At 33.3% G+C, this 19619-nt stretch overlaps 3 protein-coding genes across 3 annotated transcripts; 2 read left to right on the top strand and 1 right to left on the bottom strand.

Moving 5' to 3' along the window:
• Positions 1 to 1713: 1713 nt before the first annotated feature.
• LOTGIDRAFT_174270 (hypothetical protein) lies at positions 1714 to 7697 on the top strand (the record flags this gene model as incomplete). The annotated part of the gene is made up of 13 exons (XM_009052600.1): positions 1714 to 1797; positions 2151 to 2289; positions 2556 to 2687; positions 3240 to 3433; positions 3714 to 3784; positions 4365 to 4563; positions 4776 to 4955; positions 5263 to 5425; positions 6214 to 6386; positions 6485 to 6574; positions 6955 to 7044; positions 7130 to 7315; positions 7563 to 7697. The coding sequence occupies 13 exons, from the start codon at positions 1714 to 1716 to the stop codon at positions 7695 to 7697; spliced, it is 1836 nt and encodes a 611-aa protein (XP_009050848.1).
• Positions 7698 to 14208: 6511 nt separating this feature from the next.
• LOTGIDRAFT_174269 (hypothetical protein) lies at positions 14209 to 15808 on the bottom strand (the record flags this gene model as incomplete). The annotated part of the gene is made up of 4 exons (XM_009052599.1): positions 14209 to 14265; positions 14567 to 14671; positions 14872 to 15118; positions 15786 to 15808. 4 exons carry the CDS (start codon positions 15806 to 15808, stop codon positions 14209 to 14211), a joined length of 432 nt encoding a protein of 143 aa, XP_009050847.1.
• A 1628-nt stretch (positions 15809 to 17436) lies between these two features.
• LOTGIDRAFT_174268 (hypothetical protein) lies at positions 17437 to 19561 on the top strand (the record flags this gene model as incomplete). Its single annotated transcript, XM_009052598.1, has 2 exons — positions 17437 to 17668; positions 19128 to 19561. The coding sequence occupies 2 exons, from the start codon at positions 17437 to 17439 to the stop codon at positions 19559 to 19561; spliced, it is 666 nt and encodes a 221-aa protein (XP_009050846.1).
• Between the last annotated feature and the right edge of the window lie 58 nt (positions 19562 to 19619).

Here is a 19619-nt window from a genome sequence, read left to right as displayed (position 1 = left end):
TTATTAAGAATTTTTTCTTCTTTTTGAGGCAGAATTGTACCATCTTAGTGTTTATATATTTTTCATAGATTGTCTTTTTATGAATTCCTATTGTGCTGATATTATTATACCAATGGTATTCCAATGGTGACGTCATAATCTGATCACATTTTTCTGTAAATACAGGAACCACATAGAAGTTATGAGAGTCACAGTTAGATATACATGGAATAATCCTTTGATATACATAAATTATGTATTTGACCAGTTTAAATGTAACTATATTGAAGCACTTTTAGATATTGTTGTTTTAGATTGTAGTAATTGTTTAATATATATGATAATAAATTCATGTCTTTATTAATTGTTATATTTGTTGAAAAAATGTAACATTAAATACTGTGCAATATTTACTTGTTATTCTATTTTAACTAGAAATATTTCAAGCTACTAACTCTTTTTTGAATTGACAAGACCACACTAAATAAAAATGTCATGAGGAAACGTATGTAGCCTACTTATCTCTAAGACACTAGTTAATTTTACTATTTAAACCACAGAAAAGTCTATAAGACCACAAAATCACAGATAAATCAAAGAAAAATAAAGATCATGATGTTTGTAAGTGCAATCAAAGATTCTAGCTAATGGATTTTCTATAACTACTATTTTTGTATTAAATGACGAATAGACTCTATTGGTCGAAACATCGCTTCCTATAAAAAGCTGGGTCGAGATGTCTTGATTATTTTCTATCTGCACATGAAACATGTAGGATTAAAAAAGCCCGCACGGACATATTATTTTCGAATACATATTATCGAAATTTTCAGATGAATACACCATCAAAATAATGATTAATCAAATCATCAGTAGGCCTATACAGTTCTGTGATAAAATGTATTTTTCAAATCAATTGAGATTTTATTTTTACGTATATTATATTGTGTGCGTAGCCGTTGTTTACCAAGATGGCTGTCAAGATACAAAAAATTTAAATTTTGAAGACATTATCAAATTTTTTTAACATTCGTTTGAATTTAACCTGGCAAAAGATTTGAAGGACAGAAACCCAGGAGTCAGATATCTAGTAATTTATTTTTTAAGTATCTTATTTATTGTATGGTTAAATTTAAAAAAAATGAACAGACATGTTCAAGCTTGCCACTCTATTATCATAGTATCAATCAACAATGATCATTTACTTTGTCTTTTGCTTTGTTGAAGATAAATGTTGCTCAAAAAATATTGAAATTCAATCAAATATACTAAGATCTAATACTACAAATGCTTAGACTACTTAAGCATCATTGCTGAAGACCAGGCTAATGCCTATGTTGCTGTCCTGGCAAAATTTCCCTCATAGCACCCTGCAACCCTGCATGTCGTTACGCGTCTTTATTAGCCTATATGGTGCAGAAAAGTAGGACGTAAAACTCCATTCATTTCATTTATTTATCTGCCCACTTGGATTTTCAATTTTGATTCCACTCAGAGTCGGTCGAAAGTTTTTATTGTGTGCTTTTGGTGTTTCCAAATCTAAGCTTACATTTCATCCAGGTAAAATCATTGAAGTGGTAAAAGTTCATACATCAGGACCTAATGAGCAAAAATATATCTATATAATTTTAACGAATGGGAACAATTACAATAGTGTAAGCTTATTTCATATTTCATAGATACCGGTAACTTAACAAAGGCAACAATTAGCAGATTTTAAGTTAAAGGTCAAATATGTCTAGTGATATTTGTTCTACTGCTAGCATTCCTGATATTCCCCCTGATTCTCCTGGCAGCTCAGTTTCTTCAAGATTACAGGTAGGTCATAGTTTCAGTACCAATGATACTTTATGCTACCGGTACTGTATGTAGGTCCAAGGATATTTATTACAATTTCAATGTTTTTCTTTATGCATATTTCCCATGCTGTTTATTATTGCAGTACCTTTTCCAGGACATGTAAGGCGTTATACCTGTATTATATCAAAATAAATTTATATTGTTCGTTTACTTTGTCTCATCTAGAAGTATTGAAAGCCAATGAATGAGACATTTTTGTTCAGATGTTAGTTCTGAATGTGATATGCCATGCTTATTGTCAAAATTGAACTGTACTAAAAAATTTTGGACAACAATTTCACTAAAGATTTAAAAGTGAACTTTAATTCTAGGAAGAATATGAAGAGTTATTAAAATATGCTGTTGTTGCTCCCAAGTTTGATTCATCCTCTTCTGGTACCAAAACAGTAACATCTTTACCACCAGTGTCAGTTACTAGAGAAACAACTTCAAATCCAACACCAACAGCATGTAAGAAATTTTACGATACCTTCAATTACATATTATTAACTTATGATATGTTTTTGAAGAAGATGTCATGTAGATACTTTTTTTAAATAAAGACATACTGGTATATCTGGATTGCTACCCAAGATGAAATTTTAGGGATCTTACCCCAAAAATGTATCTGATTAGTAAAATATCTTTAAGATTGTAATGTATATCTGGTTACTTGTTTAGGCTCATTTAATTTGAAACCAACCTCTTGCATAGTTCCATTGAATTTAAAGTTTCAGACTCAAAAGTTTTAGATGAGAACTTGACGCCAAGATCTGTCAACCCTCAGCCAACTAGTCTACCAGATTTTTGTCACAGTCCTATACCTAATTATAATTGTAATTCTGGTAGTGATACTTTAGAAAAACCTGGTATGTTAAGTTATAGTTATAGTTAAGTAAAGCAAAGCTGTCGATCAAAACATTTGCTGTCTATTTAGATAATACTCATTGGATGAGTTGGTTTTAACACATTGATAGAGAATTCCACCCTTATTGAAATGAAATCAAAATCCACCAACACATAATAGCAATGGTATTTTCATGTTTTCAGCAAGTTAATACATCAGTCGTTCATTTCATTCATAATGAGGAAATTTCAACTTATTGTTATCATTATTTATGCTAACAAACTGGAAACAGTGCTAAAGGGGCCCCACTATACAATATGTTTTGAAACCAGCAACTTGTTCAACAGTTAGATAGTTACAAATTTGTTAACGTGGACATTGTGGATTATGGATTGCATTAGTATGTAACATAAAATGAAATGAAATGAGTTCTTCTAGTCCATCAAACCAGCATCAACAACCAAGATTGTGGGCTACAACTTAATGAACTGGCACCTAGACAACATATCTCCATCTCCTGTGGGTGTCCAATTGTGGACAAAAACATAAATGTTTTTATTTTATCTTATTCTAGACGATATGCTTCAAAACTCTAGAAATAAACAATTTACATGGCAGAAAGCAAGTCAGGGTAGTTTTGAACCATTAAATATGGAGTGTGAACAAGCTGGTGATGATATTATTTATACTGCTACTGTTGATACTGATGTTACCGTAATAGAGAACATATTAGATCAAAGTTGTCTAGATTTAAAAAGAAATGTCCTTGTGAGTATTTTATAATAAAGCTTATTGCCAGGTTAACCTCCTTACTTTTTGTAAGTAAATTGCATGTAAACTGGAATATTCGTTTCAAAAGTATTTTATTTCAGAAAGCTTAGAACTAATAGTATTTTGAAGCTGATATTTGAGTTCAAATAAATACTATCAGTAGAATTCCATTTATCAACAGAGAAGTAAGACAGATATAGATATAAAATATATTTGGATACTGCTAATTTTTCTATATATTTAGTAATACTTTAAATATTTATAACATTGTTTGAAGGCTGAATTTGGTCAAGTGAAGATTAAAATAGTAGAAAATGCCAGACAAGAACTTCATAGAGAACAAGAAAGGTAAGAATACAACTTAGAGTATGTTAAAAATTAGATAATGAAAAATTGGAAAGGGTTTTCTTAAGTACATGGTTCCCGTTGTCCTTGAAATTCCTGGATTATCATGGAATATGAAAATGGGTTTTTGTCTCTTTCACATTAATTGCCAGTTATGTAATAAGACATGTTACTTAATGCATTTGTTATCATTTGAACTATGGACTAATTATTAAGTATTATGTTTGTTATTTGTATAATACAGCAACATTATGTTATTGTATATTGTTTGTTTGATGAGGTATTATGCAATTGTTTGTTCATTGTATAAGTGAATCTATTATATTAAAGTATTTTATTTATATAATGAGGTGTTATGTAATTTTATCTCACTGAAATAATTTTATGTCATTATTTAAGTTAGCATTATGTAATTGATGTTATATGCATTCATAAGCATCATGTAATTTGTATTTTTTGCGTTATGTAATAGTACGTTATTTGTATAATAGAGTATTATGTAGTTGTGTACCAGTAATATTAAGCATTATGTATTTGTATAATTAATCATTATGTAATTGTATGTTATTTGTATATTTTGTAGAAATGTTATTGAGAAAAATAAGTTAATAAATGAGATAGATAGTTTAAAAGAATTATTACATACATATGAACAGTCTATGGAACGCAAAGATCAAGTCATCTCTAATTTAACCCATGCAATGCAGAAACAGAAAGATCGTAAAGATATGATGAAACAGTTTAGTGAATGGAAAATTCGACATAATGATGTAAAGAGAGAGGTATGTCTGGATGTCAAATCTATAAAACCTATTGTTTGAAAGTTTCTCAGTGTAAGAGTGCCATGAGAATAATATTAAAAAAAACAAAGGCCTTGAGATGATTAGAATAGTCAGACATAAAGTGAGTCGGGTGTGATATTTAGACCCAAAGGCAAAAAAATAAGTAAAATAGTCAAAGCAAACCAGGGCTTTATTTTTTTTAAAATTTACAGACATTCTGTAGTAATTTAGCCAAGCGTCATTATGAGAAGAATTTGGCACAGAAGGTATGGGCAGCCTGGCATTCAGTGTTGGAAAATAACTGGAGAAGTAAGATAGAGAGAGCTTGTCAAGCTAAAGCCCAGGAAGTCTGTATGCAGTTAACTAATGATTATGAAATGAAGATAGGATCAGTAAGTGTTTTTTTTTAGGCTATACAGATTCTCTACGTGTGAGGCATTTCAGACCTTAAAAAATATTGCAAACTTTAGCTAATGGCTAATTATTATGGAAAAAACTTGTATACAGATGACTTTTTGAGGTCATGTTTTATACATATTTGATGGAAATAAAGCCAAATTTTTCAAGTTGCTTTGGTGATGCCTCATACCTTGGCTTGTAGACATAATTTGATGAATCAATTCTAGGTCATATGATAGCTTGGAAGTATTGCATAGAACTCTATTGTTGTAATTTCATAGTTGTCTTGTTAATTTGTAGTTAAATGAGGAATTAGAAAGGAGAAGATATGAAATAGATATATTACATTCAGAGAGAGATAAATATGAGGAGGCCATGAAGAAAGCTTTTATGAGAGGTGTCTGTGCTCTTAATTTAGAAGCTATGAACATGTTTCATGGGTCTGATGAAGAACAATCTGGAGGTATGTCCATTTGCTGTCATCTACTGGCTTAAACTCCATGGTTTTCTTACGCATTGCCATCTACACAATGTCAAGATATTACAAAACTGCGTATTATATTGTATTATATCTGATTGACTGTATTCTCAAACATATAATCCAATCAAATCGCTGCATTTCATGATGCAAGAAAGCTGGCTTTTGCATGTAAAGTATAAGATTTATTTATTGTTCTATCTGCTTGTAAATGTCATTTAGAGATATACCTTGACATAGTGAAGATGGTGTAGGCATAACTGTATAGTTTTATTGAAAGTGTTTTCTTTATCAATCTCTTATCATAAAGAAACCCTTTATCCCCAGTCCCCCTTTGTCTATGTACAGCTAAACCAAAACATCGTCTGAATCAGTTGCTGAAAATCTTTGTAATTGACAGAGTCTTCTGTGGTTTTTGGTGATGGGAAAAATATGAAATTTAAACTGAAAAAACTTACAGGGGTTGCCAATGAAAATTTTATATAGATCATAAGATAACATTCCATCTCTTACATCATACAGCTAGGACAGGTGTAATATCAGATCTATAGTATTAGCTTGTAAATAGGAAAATTAGTTTGAGCCTCCTGTTAATTCAAAATGCAGGTGTGAAATATTGAAGACTTTTTTTGATTAATTTAGAATGTTTTATTTTGAAAGTTCTTGGTGTCATATAATTAACTTATTCCTTATTTGATATTTGACTCTAATTGTTTGAACAAGGACTATTTTATGGGACAACTTGACTAACAATGTGTTGATCTTTTCATAAGGTGCCAGTGGGAAATCTAATGATGGCTATAGTGATAATTTAGATGGCAATTTTCCACAGAAAGAATATGGTACATCTAAAACCATTCCTCGTGATTCCACAGAGAGTCTACCATCTAGAATAGTAACAAGTCAAGGATCTAGACCACACAGTGTCTCACACCCTAAATCTGTGGTAAGTTTAGCTTGGGTACTGTGAGAGTCTACCATCTAGAATAGTAACAAGTCAAGGATCTAGATCACCCCGTTTCTCACACCCTAAATCTGTGGTAGGTTTACCTTGGGTACTGTGAGAGTCTACCATCTAGAATAGTAACAAGTCAAGGATCTAGATCACCCAGTTTCTCACATCCTAAATCTGTGGTAGGTTTACCTTGGGTGCTGTGAGAGTCGACCATCTAGAATAGTAACAAGTCAAGGATCTAGATCACCCAGTTTCTCACACCCTAAATCTGTGGTAAGTTTACCTTGGGTACTGTGAGAGTCTACCATCTAGAATAGTAACAAGTCAAGGATCTAGACCACACATTGTCCCACACCCTAAATCTGTGGTAAGTTTACCTTGGGTGCTGTGAGAGTCTACCATCTAGAAAAGTAACAAGTCAAGGATCTAGATCACCCAGTTTCTCACACCCTAAATCTGTGGTAAGTTTACCTTGGGTACTGTGAGAGTCTACCATCTAGAATAGTAACAAGTCAAGGATCTAGATCACACAGTGTATCACACCCTAAATCTGTGGTAGGTTTACCTTGGGTGCTGTGAGAGTCTACCATCAAGAATAGTAACAAGTCAAGAATCTAGACCACACATTGTCCCACACCCTAAATCTGTGGTAGGTTTATCTTTTGGGATTAATCTTAAGTGTATTTTGTATTTGGTTTCTATATTTGACAAATTACTGTCTTTTTTTGTTCTAGATATCAAAGCAATCAGCTGGAGTTACAAGTATTAGTAGTAAGAAGTCAAATAGTGCTAAATTTTCCAGCAAAACTACATCCTCTGCTAATCAAAAATCCAGACCTTCAACAGCTAGTATGGGTTCCACCACTGTAGCACCACCAATGGCTTCAGTTGTTGTTGAAAGACATCCACCAGTCAATAAGGTATTCAATATCTCTTACATAATTCATGGGTTTGTGTTCTTTGGCACTCAACTTCTGTCTTCAATACACCTGTTGCCACTCAATAATTGATTTTGTTAGAATTTGGCTAATGAAGTCCACAGTGAGAAAAGTCTACCTACTTTGATTTAAATTTTCAACCCCTTGATTACATTGAGGAAAGACCTCATCTAACTATTTATGTTCTCTTTAATAAACAGTTTTACTATGTTTCTCATTTTTCTTTCAGCAAACTATTGGTCAAGCTACAGCCAGTAAATTTCCAAAAGGATCTGATGGTGCCAAACCTTTTAAAAGACTTGCAGGACAGACTGGAACAATCACTATAACACCTCATGTACAATCAGTCAAGGTTGTGGATTAAATAAACTTGATGAAACTTGATGAATGGAAATACACAAAAAAAAAATGATCTATAAAATTTTCACTGAATTCTATTATATTAAATGTAAAATATAAGGAGATATTTGCAACATGTTGTATTTCAAAGAAGATCTAGTTTGACAAATTTCACATCATATTTTGGTTTTTTAAGCTTTAATAAGATGCTCTGGATTGATATTTTATTATGGTTCTTTCCCCACAGCCTATTGCAATATTTCCACGTGCAGATTTGTTGTATTTATATTTATAATATTTTTAGGTCGTGTCCCCTCCCAAATTAATATTTTTTCTTATTTATTGATTGGATTTGAATAATAAAATAAGTCTTAATGTATCGCAAAATAGTTTCTTTTCTAGAATTCTTACTTTAATCCAAATAAAGAATCATGTTTGTCATTGGGCTAAACTCATTTAACTTTTTTTTAGCTTTTCCTTACTTTTGCATTCATAAAATCCAAGAGTTTGCTTCCATAAGAACCAAGAAAAAGCTAAAGCTGGATATTAAAGATCTTGCTCAAGAATCATGAAATTGCTGGTCCCACTATATAGGCTATATAAACCCTGTATTTTTCTTAGTGGAAGAAACATTCAAATTTTAAAGTTATCCTCTTGTTCATGTATCCCAGGGAACATACTAATGTATTCAAGGATCATATAAACCAGCTGGGAATAATGGCAGACTTTTCAATAGAATGATATATGGACAAATTTTTGCCAGAAAATATTGAGCAGAGTGATGGTTGTCGCAGTACAAGGTATTGGAACATCATTGAAGTATCTGTCTGTTGCAGATCTTTTTGAGAATAATATGTTTTCACTGTGCTAGTTTCAATTATCAGAATTCACCTTTAGTATCTTCTTCCTTAGCACTCTATACCAAACTAAGTTTTATAAGCTTTTACTTTTGCTTTTTCTAAGCGCTACATTTTATAACCTCCTCCTATGTTTTATGTATTCGGACATAATGCCTTCAGAGTGCTGTCTTCAAGTCTAATAAAAAAATATGATTCTCAAGTGCTTTCTCAAGCCAATAATGTTTCAGGACGTGGTAAACAGCCCCAACCTCAAGAAACATCAGAAATAGTAGCTTGCATCCAAACAAATTTCATTCAATATCCTGTCTCCGATATTGAAAAGGTATCAACAGTGCCTCAGTTAGTACAGTCGCGCTAACCAGTTTTTCGTGCATCTTCGAAAATGATTAATAATTTAAATGTGCGACCTCGCGTGACCTCCGCATTTGCTTGTTTTGGTGAACATGGGCTATCTGTACAATGTCAGCTAGTAGAATGAAAATAGGTGACAGCCATTATCGATATGGTTACTCATGAAATATTGGTCAAAGTGAGGAATTCATAAAGAAAATCGAAATAAAACCACTTTTAGTTATTTCATAGAATATCTGAGCATTTTGAGGAAACTTCTAAAACATAAAAAAAAATTTCCGTTATATTCAACTTTGACGAAATTCGATGTAACTAAATCCTGATATGCACGAAAATAGATTACACCACTGTACTTGCTTGTTTTGCACTGGTGGATAACTATTTCACGATTTTTTTAGCGTGCAAAAATTTAATGTGGTTTCTTAATAAAATGTGGTTAGCTCCCTCTGATATGATGTAAGACTGGGATTTCCAGAGATTGACTGTCGAGTTTGGAGTTTGAATAAAATTATAACATAATTAGTGGCAATTCCCTATTTAAAGTAAGATTAATTTGTTATAAATTATTTGCTTCATTCTGCGGTATTTTTCCTTCCCAATGATCCATTGCATGGCATTGTCATTTCGTGGCCATTTGCCCTAGCCTAAATAGTGTAGTACGATTGCTAATTTTATTCATTTGTCATCTCTTCCCATGTTAAAACACGAAATTCAACCTTCTACAACTTTTTCCAGAAATCTCGTTGAAAGCTTTCCAATGTGTCGAATGAAAGCCTGACCAATCCTCAATGTCTCCTAAAAAAATTCAATATAATTATGATGACCATGGACTACTACCGGTTATACACTGCCTTTTAGCGAGTTAAGGTCTCTGATTTATCTCATCAATTCATAAAGATATATAATGCAATTTCAGACACCAAATTCCAAATCTAGACCAAAAATTACTCCCAAACAGGCATGCAAAACCTAAAAGTAGCCTAGACTACGAATACAATCATTTTGCTTTTAAAATGTTTTAGTGGTTAGATGTTTTAATATAGAAAGGTCTATATTTAGATTATTGGGAAAACCTGTCTAGGTTTGTCGTGCATTATATAGCATAATTAGTGGCAATTTTCTATTTAAAGTAAGATTAATTTGTTATTATTTGCTTCATTCTGCAGAAAATGCCCTTCCCGATGTTACATTGCATGGCACTACCCATTCGTTGTCATTTGCCCTGGATTAATTGGTGTAGTATAGTGCTGGCCATGTTCCTTTAGCAACTGTACGATGAGAATGATCTTTCTTTTGCAACGGTACGATGATAATGATCACCTGACCGTTGCCCGAACAATCCCACATTCTCGTCATTAGAGACTAATAACCGTCCAAGCAGGAATTTATCTGGTAATATTTGGAGTATAGGACTGCGATTGAAAATTGCGGCCTTCATTCAATCATCGGAAACTGTTGCAGATTGGCACCAACCCGCTTGTCGATCAGTGATCGATGTGGAACTTGACAGAAAGGTTCTTAAAACGTAGGCCAGCGGAAAATTTAGAAATTTCTAACACTTTCATCCATTATAAGTTAATAACTCATTTGTGTAGTCGTACATGCCTTGATTCGCAAGTCATTTGGAATAAAATTAATGTGAATAGGCCTATTATTCGATGAGTCGTAAAAATTGTTGATTTTTTTATTCTTGCTCTGAAACTATCAAAGCTGTTTGGCACTATGACAACCGAACCGCGAACCTTGAGCTTTGAAAGAAAGTAAATTTGGTATTTCAAATTTTGTGTCTGGTTATTCTCGCAAAAAATTGTTTGAAGGAATATAATTGGCACAGAAGTAAACTCTTTACCAATCAAAATTAATGACGAGAATATGGGATTGTGAGAGTAACGGCTATATGATGATCATTATCATTGTCCCGTTGCAATTACAAATTGTTTCCACTTGACTATTTGACTATTTATGGACATTAACCACTCCTATTAACTCCATTACCAAATATCACAGTAATGAATTAATAATATTGAAACTTTGAAGACAAACTGTTGTATCCCATTACCAAATGTCACTATATACATATCGAATCGTGACCCTTGAATCGGGATAAGTATCGTATCACGGCATGGTTATCGATACCCAGCAATAGGCCTAGTTTAGTACAGCCAGAGTTGTATATATAAGTTCTATCTATAACTCTATGACTATGACTACAGCAAAGTATTAGTCATGTTCTTTTAGCAACGATACGATGATAATGATCATAGATGTGAATAATAATATTTTACCGTTGCTAAAGGAACATATAGCGATACATAAAAGTAGCCTGGAAACCTATTTACAATCAATTTTATAACACAATGTCGTTTTGGCTGAAGCACATATGGCTCCGATAGCTTAGTATCGATGGATATTATATATATATCTATATAAAATCCATTTTTTCTGTGCTTTTTACCGTCATTTGCGCTAATTTGCGCTTTGTTTGTACTTGGACATTTCGGCCTTAAAGTGCTGTAGGGCCTACAGAATGGGCTATTAATAGCTATGCTATGTTATGATGGCTTCGGGGACCGGGCTGAACTTAGCTAAGGCCTACATACACATTCAACTAGCATACAGATTCGGGTCGACCTGTACATTTTAATGTACTTAAAATGTTCTCAAATTTTTATGAAAAACACTGACATAAGTACGTGTATTCTATATAATTCGCATACAACTATGCGCTGATCTCTCTTGCTCTTTGTACGGTGGCCAATTTAAGACATTGTCTTTTTTATGTAGGGTGCGGTTAAACAGCAATTTAAAAGTCGTCATAGGAACACTATATCATCTCAAACTAAACTCATTCAAAATATATAACTCATATAAAATGCTAAATGAGCCTATAACTCAGGGTATACATGCAATTGCAAGTTGAATCTGCATGCTTAGTACAGTCCTGCGTATTGGGAGACACTGATAGGATCGATTTGCACCATATGTCAGTGATTCCTGCAATTCCATTAAGACTAAGTGTTCGATGACGTTAGACCTTTGCGAAAGACCTTTTGTGATAAAGCATGATATTTTTCACATAAGTGACGTCATCAAACACTTATATTTTGTGGAATCGAAGGAACCACTGACTGAAAATTAATTCACATACATTTAGCTTTCGGTCGGTCGGTCGGTCCGTCCGTCCGTCCACAATTACTCGTAAACAATTTGCTTTCACAATTCTTGACTGATTTCGACAAAACTTGGTATGGTTGTTTATAATCACCCAAAGATGAACCCTATTGAAAATCAGACTAATCGAAAAATATTTACTATGAGTTATTGCCCTTGTTCTTGAAACGCTCGTAAACACTCTAGAAGGTGCAATTCATTACGGATTTTGATGAAACTTGGTATGAGTGTTCATAATCGCCCAAGGATAAACTAAAATTGAAAAATATTTAGTATGAGTTATTGCCCTTGTTCTTAAAAACGCGTTCAATTTTAGCTTGTAAACACTCTAGAAGGGACAATTCTTGACGGATTTTAACGAAATTTGGCTTGAGTGTTGGTTATCACCGAAGGATGAACCCTATTGAAAATCAGAAGAATTGAAAACTATTTAGTATGAGTGATTGCCCTTGTTCTTGAAAACGCGTTCAAATTTTAGCTTGTAAACACTCTAGAAGGGACAATTCTTGACGGATTTTAACGAAATTTGGCTTGAGTGTTGGCTATCACCCAAGGATGAACCCTATTGAAAATCAGAAGAATCTAAAAATAATGAGTATGAGTTATTGCCCTTATTCTTGAAAACGCGTTCAATTTTTATCTTGTAAACACTCTAGAAGGCACGGACGGATTTTAACAAAATTCGGCTTGAGTGTTTGTTATCACCCATGGATAAAGCCTATTGAAAATCAGCAAAATCGAAAAAATATTTAGTATGAGTTATTGCCCTTGATCTTGAAAACTCTAGAAGGCATTATTCTTGCTGGATTTTGACAAAACTTGGTTTTATTATTCATTACCGCGCTGAAGATTGAATATTTGTCTTCTAGAGTTTTCACGAGCTAAAAATTGAACACGTTTTCAAGAACTAGGGCAATAACTCATACTCAATATTATTCAGTATCAGAGCTCAAAAGAAGTGTATTACTGAAGGTTGAATATTTCATACTGGTGATTGTTACTGTACTGCTAAATATTTATGTTCAAAATCAAAGCTGCCAGTGGGCGTAAATTACTTTGCTTGGCAAGATATCTTATATTTCAGAGCAGAGATGGTCGTTTTAAAATCAGTTGTAGAAAATAACAACTTGACAATAAACTTACAAAGAGACAGTGCTAAATGGGAGGATAAAATTTCCCACAAATTTGTTGGACTTTCCAATATGAAGAATGTCACAAGGATACCCTTCACATATTCTGGGACTGGACATGGACATTTTGGAATCTGTCTTCCGGACGGTGAGTAAATTTCTTTTGATATTGATGTTCAAATAGAAAATCACAGGCAGAATGAAATGGTTTTTGGGCAAAATAGCGCCTGCGTGGGCTAAACATACTGACAGCCGACTTTCAATGTAACCAATGAGTTATATGACTCATGTGTAACGAGTCTTATTAACAAGGGCAAGGACACAGGAAATCCCAAACTAAAGTTACTTCAAAGTTGACTAAAAACAACAATTCGATTTAAATTCAGCAAGTTTTTCCATGTCTTGCGCAATTGTTTCTTTATTTTTCTTGGTATTACAAAAACGTAGAAAAACTCACCAAAAAGGAGGCTATTATCACGAATTGCATGTTTGGTTGGTTGAATGTGTATATATCGAGTGGCCGAGAAAAAAACGATTTCTCTTGTGGACACCTTCCCGTCCTGGACAGTGAAAGAAATACATGCGTATGAGCATCGACAGTGACCGCCCCTTTATTGTATTTAACAATGACACCTTATAAATAAATACCATAAAAAATTTAACTGATGTACACTCAGCCACTACAGTATAAATCATATACATTAGAAATTTAATCGATGTACTGAATGATATAACACAATCTATTTGTTACTAACCAGGACTCGAGAACAAGAGAAAGTATAACTCGTGTCTTATTCCCTTTTGGTCAAACGACACGAATAATATTTCTCTTGTGCATACCTCCCCGTCCTCGACAGTGAAACAAATACATGGGTATGAGCATCGACACCGACCGGCTGAACGTAAAGAATGGGAAAAACAAAAAGAAAAAAATAACAAAATACAGATTACTCAAAGACCTAACCCTAAAGAAAGAGAAAGACACTTCTGCAAGTAGTCTTTGACATAGGCGTCGTTAGCCTATTCAGATCGCTGTAGCTCCACCTGAGGAGGCTATGTAAACCAGATTTAGAAATATTTTCTAAAAATAAAAAATAAAAATATGAAAAAGCCCTAATGAACAATTCTCTCATACGATCATATCTCAATGGTTTGCCAGTATTTCTTAGTCTAGAACCTGTTTTACATTTTCTTAAATCACAAAATAAAAATTCAGATTCGTAACCAAGGACTCAGTTACACATCTTTCGATTAACCCTTTAATCTCAAGATCATGAATTGCTTCTGACACAAAATCCTTATTCAATAGAGCAAATTATAGAGACATTATTCTTAATGTAAATAGCGGAAGGCGTTATTATTAACGGAATTTTATAACCTACAGAAATAACATCTACAATAAAATTACTAGCTCCAATATTTTTCCGAAATTCGATATTCGCAAGTAATCTACCCTTAATAATAAAAGCTTCTTGTCCCTGCTCATACTCGAAAATAATTTTAAATCAGTTAAATACATATCTTTTACAATTTTATTTGGTTACGGTTTGTTGACTGTTTGTAACTGATGCGGACCTGGTGGTACTGAGACAATCTTTCACCGCAAACGAAGCAACATCCACTGTATACTGACTTCTTTGAGGACGAAATTTAGGTTGTTGAGTAGTAGGTCGACCACCGCCATTACCTGAACTAAGTTGATTTCCACCATAGTTGTACACTGCACTATATGTCGTTTCTTGAGTTGCATGACACCTCTTTCAGCCTCATCACTATCGTTGCTATGGGGTTTAGTTTCATACTGGCGGGTAGTTTCCCAACGAAATTCGGAACGATCTGCCAATTTTATCAGTTTGTTACGTTTCTTCAATTTATCAACTATTTCGTCCACTAATTCAACTGCATAATCTCCTTTACCATTCTGAGCTGCCCAACTATCCCGAGTCAGATGATCTAAATATCAGTGTCTTGACTTCAGATATTAATGAAATTTAGTGTAAAACTTTTTTCATGTTTTCAGTTTGCATCTGATTTTAATGAAATTCGCTGTGATCATCTAAAACAATGAGATCTTGGTCAAGTTCGAATATGGCGATTTTTCAATATATGATTTTTGAGTTATTGCCCTTGTGTTAGTAAAAATTGCGTCAAACTTTGTTTGTAAACTCAATACAGACTGCGGTTTCGTCTAATGAAATGTGTGTGATTATTTATATTGATAAGATCTTGGTCAAGTCGAATTTAATGATTTTTCGTTAAACAGATTTTGAGTTATGGCCTTTGACTGAAAAAAGACGTCCAAATTTGTTCATGAATGCTATAGAGTCTATAAAGATTTCATCTGATTTTGATAATACATTAAGTGTTAAATGTGGCTTGTTTATGCGATAGAGTTGACAGTTTATGTCAGAATTTGTGTTGGTTTAAATCAACAATATCTTTGACAAGTTAGATTTTTGGTACGATTTGACACAGATTGGTGACTGCCCTTGATACGCCCTTAATTTATCAGGGAAGTGGACGTATCTTGCTAGGCAACCACTTGTATGGTTTTTATTATGGTTTTTATTTATGGTTTTATTATTTTATTTATGAAAATACCTTTCTTTTGAATTTGAATTCATTTTTATTTCACTTTCATTTTGTTTTTAAATTCATTTTACTTTCATTTCGTTTTTTATTTTACGTTCATTTTGTTTTTAAATTCGTTTTACTTTCATTTTGTTTTTAAATTCGTTTTATTTTCATTTCGTTTTTTATTTTACTTTCATTTTGTTTTTAAATTCATTTTACTTTCATTTCGTTTTTACTTTTTATTTCACTTTCGTTTTGTTTTTAAAATCATTTTACTTTTTATTTCACTTTCGTTTTGTTTTTAAAATAATTTTACTTTTACTTTCATTTCACTTTTTATTTTACTTTCACTTTCGTTTTGTTTTTAAAATCATTTTACTTTTACTTTCATTTTCGTTTTCAAAACAAAATTCTTCTTCATTTACTGCGCCATAGTGTCCAGATTATCCAGTCACACTTTTGTCTATCATCCAAGTGTTAGCAGGAGTAATTCTCCTTGAATGTGCTCGTGCGAGTAACCTCCCCTTTAACGGAAATAGCACCACATGTAGTGTTTTGGTGTTTTTTCACAAGTTCTTGTAGTTGATATTGAGGGTTACCGGTATTGGCAAAACCGTGGAATATTTAAAGGTACATACAAAGACTCTCGGAACATGTTGAGCTGTGGGTAGGCCTATAGTATCACCAGATACGCATTGTATTATAATGTGTCGTCGAATCCAGACTTTTGCTGCCCGCCAATTAGAAATTCCTCTAAGGAGAGAATTAAACTCTCCTTTTCTATGGGTGCTGGGGGTATTAATTTCCCAATATTCAGCATGCTTGCAAGGGAAATGGAGGCAGGGAAAGCTTGCGGTCGTGCAACAGATGCTGACAAAATATTTGTGCCGACAGGTTTATTAGTAGAAATACCACTACAAGAAGGCATATTCCTATTATGTTCATTTGTTGTGTTCATGTCAGTCTGAGAAGATTCAACGAATATGATGTGAAGTAATTTAAATGATTTGATCTGATCAATATTTGAGAAAGATGGCCCTCGATCTCCTGCCATGAATATGATATCACATTTGTAAGAAGATGGAATATCAAAATGTTTTTGACAAGCAGCCTTAATGCTATCTAATGACATCTCCCCGTTAAATTCCACCATAGTGAGGGGACCAAGACGGCGATATTTTTGACATTTACCCTCGACATTTACCCTGTTCTGAGAGTCTTTGAACAGTTAAATATTCCAAGGTTTCGCCATCACTAGTACCCTTGCCCTTTGGTTTCTACGTTTGGCAATTTGGGCCTTAAAATCTGTCCATTTTCGTTTAGACATATTTGCTCGAGTTTAAGGCCTACCTGTGAGTTTGTGGTATTAATTATGGAGATTGAGATATTATTTTATATATTTTAACTAAAGAACTTGTGACAAAACACTACATGTGGTGCTATTTCTGTTAAGGAGGAGGTTACTCGCAAGAGCACATTCAAGGGAAATATCTTCTGCTCACACTTGTATGCAATGACGTCATTGCATGAATGATAGAAAGTGTGACTGGATAATCTGGACACTAGCAAAAAGTAAAAATGAAATGAAAGTAAAATGAATTTAAAATCAAAATGAAAGTGAAACAAAAATGAATTCAAATTAAAAAGAATATTTGTTTCATAAATAATTAAAACAGCTATGGCGCTCATGGACCACCATACACTTGTTACTTTTACAGGAACAGAAATACAGAAAACAAAAGTACGATGTAAAAAAGAAAACGGAAAAGGAGAAATTGAACTTAAAGAAGACGGTATGATATTGACAATAGATGACAAAACACACAAGTGTTCATTTCCTAATCACAAAACAGATACTGTTAAACCGTTTTTTGATATAAGATTTGGTAACCTGGCTTTTTCTGTCCCAGGTAAGAAGCCATATATAATTCATCGATAACTCTATTCCTTCCAGAAACTAGCGGTTAAACACTTGGTGTATAAACGTCCATAGAAAGCACAAAATGATGTGTCATATCATAATTCAACTGACCAATAAAGTATGGATACAATAAACTTGTACATCAAAATACCTAATACCCATGCAATGTACGGCTATACGTATTTTGTTAAATGATGTACCGGTATGCTGTTCTATGCTTTGTTCCTTTCGTATGCTTTATATTTAGCGATTAATGACGTGGAATTGCAAGAACCACAAACGTTGGATTGAAAAGTAGAATAGTGCATATTGATAGTAACAGTGTCCCCGATAATACACTTAAATTTTTTTCTTTTTAAGAAATATATGATCAGTCCAGGTGAAATATTTCTTCCTAATTTTGGTTATTTTAAGTGAGCGTGTGTTATTTTGCCTACAGTTGTAATTTTTTTAATCTTAGACTAAAACGAGCTAATATCATTCACAGGTGAACAATTCATAAAACCACAAGACGGAGAAACAAATGGTGATGTATTGTCTTTGGACAAATCTTATTCATCTTACAGCTTATGTTACGTGGAAACCCCCTTGACTGCCACAGAAGATGTGGAAGTGACCATCAGAGGTGCTGATGATGCACATTATTGGACTCTTGAAATTTACCTGTCCAACGACAAACCTACGAACAAAAAACCGTCGGGATATTTATTCAGAAAAATAAAAAAATATTCTGGTACTGTTCGGCTGTCAAAGAATGAGGATGGAATATGCATGGAGTTGAGCATGTCGAAACGTAAATATGCTGACGTGAAACAGATTCACCCATCTAGAGACGTATATATTGGGCTGCACATGTTTCGTTGTGAAGTCGTCACCAAAATTTGTCAAAAGGTTAATTCATGTAAGTATTCTAATCAAGATTATTTTACACCTCTCGAGCGCCTTACTTTTATTTATTACTCTACATAGTCCCTTTTGTATGTGTTCCAAAATCATATTTTCGATGAAAACGATGTCCCCAGATATTGAAAGTGAAACTAGGATTTAATATCAGGCCTCTGGTGTGTGGAGTGCAAAATGTACTCAATAATAGCTGGAGGATATAGTGTAGTCATATGAGATGATGTGTATAATTATAGAAATTTGATAGTAGTTTTTCATAGTCTGTGACACATATCCCCAAAGAAAAGTGCAAATGTTCCCAATTGGGGATAGGTCCCTGTGGATGAAAACCTACGTTATATATTATTATACATTTTGCCAATGAACATGGGAATTAGCCCTGACAGGAAGACACTTATATGATGAAGTATTTTTGTTGTAAATCATGTTACTTGGTAACTACACGTAGTAGGTAATAAAGTGGAAGAAGTATTAGTTGTAAACTTCCTACCGCTAATTGTCTTGCAAATATTCCTCTTTTAAATCTGTTTTTAAATCTGTTTTAGGTTTACCTTATGTGTCATCACATCAGCAAACCTGTGTTTCTCAAATTTCTCAGGAAGAAATGGTACTTGATTATCACAGGCAAACTCATTCCAGACCGACTGATGAAGAATTCCACCAAGGTGAAATCATTAAATCACCAAGACTGGACTCACAACAGATGTCACCTAAGGGTGACCATCAAACTTGTGTAAAGCAGATTTACACTGACGACAATGAAATAGGTAAAAATAAATTGGATAATTTTCATGAAATGTTAGATCTAGCCAAACAGATGCAAGAAAAATGTAGATTCAGTCATGACTATTTCTTAATGTTTAACTCGATGGAGGTTTCATTAGAAGAAAATTTACGTAATTTAGAAAATAATGTTTTTGTGCCACCTTTTCAAATGGAACAAGCCAAACAAAAGTTGAAAGATGCATTCCAAAGATAGTCTTAGTATAATTGTCTTATTAAAGCAGCTGTCTTTCTGATGGAGGTAAATATGAAAA

The sequence above is a fragment of the Lottia gigantea genome, assembly GCF_000327385.1.
Source record: "Lottia gigantea unplaced genomic scaffold LOTGIsca_189, whole genome shotgun sequence".
Lineage (NCBI taxonomy): Eukaryota > Metazoa > Mollusca > Gastropoda > Lottiidae > Lottia > Lottia gigantea.
Note: the sequence above shows the minus strand (reverse complement) of the source record. Positions and strands in the feature narration are given on the sequence as shown.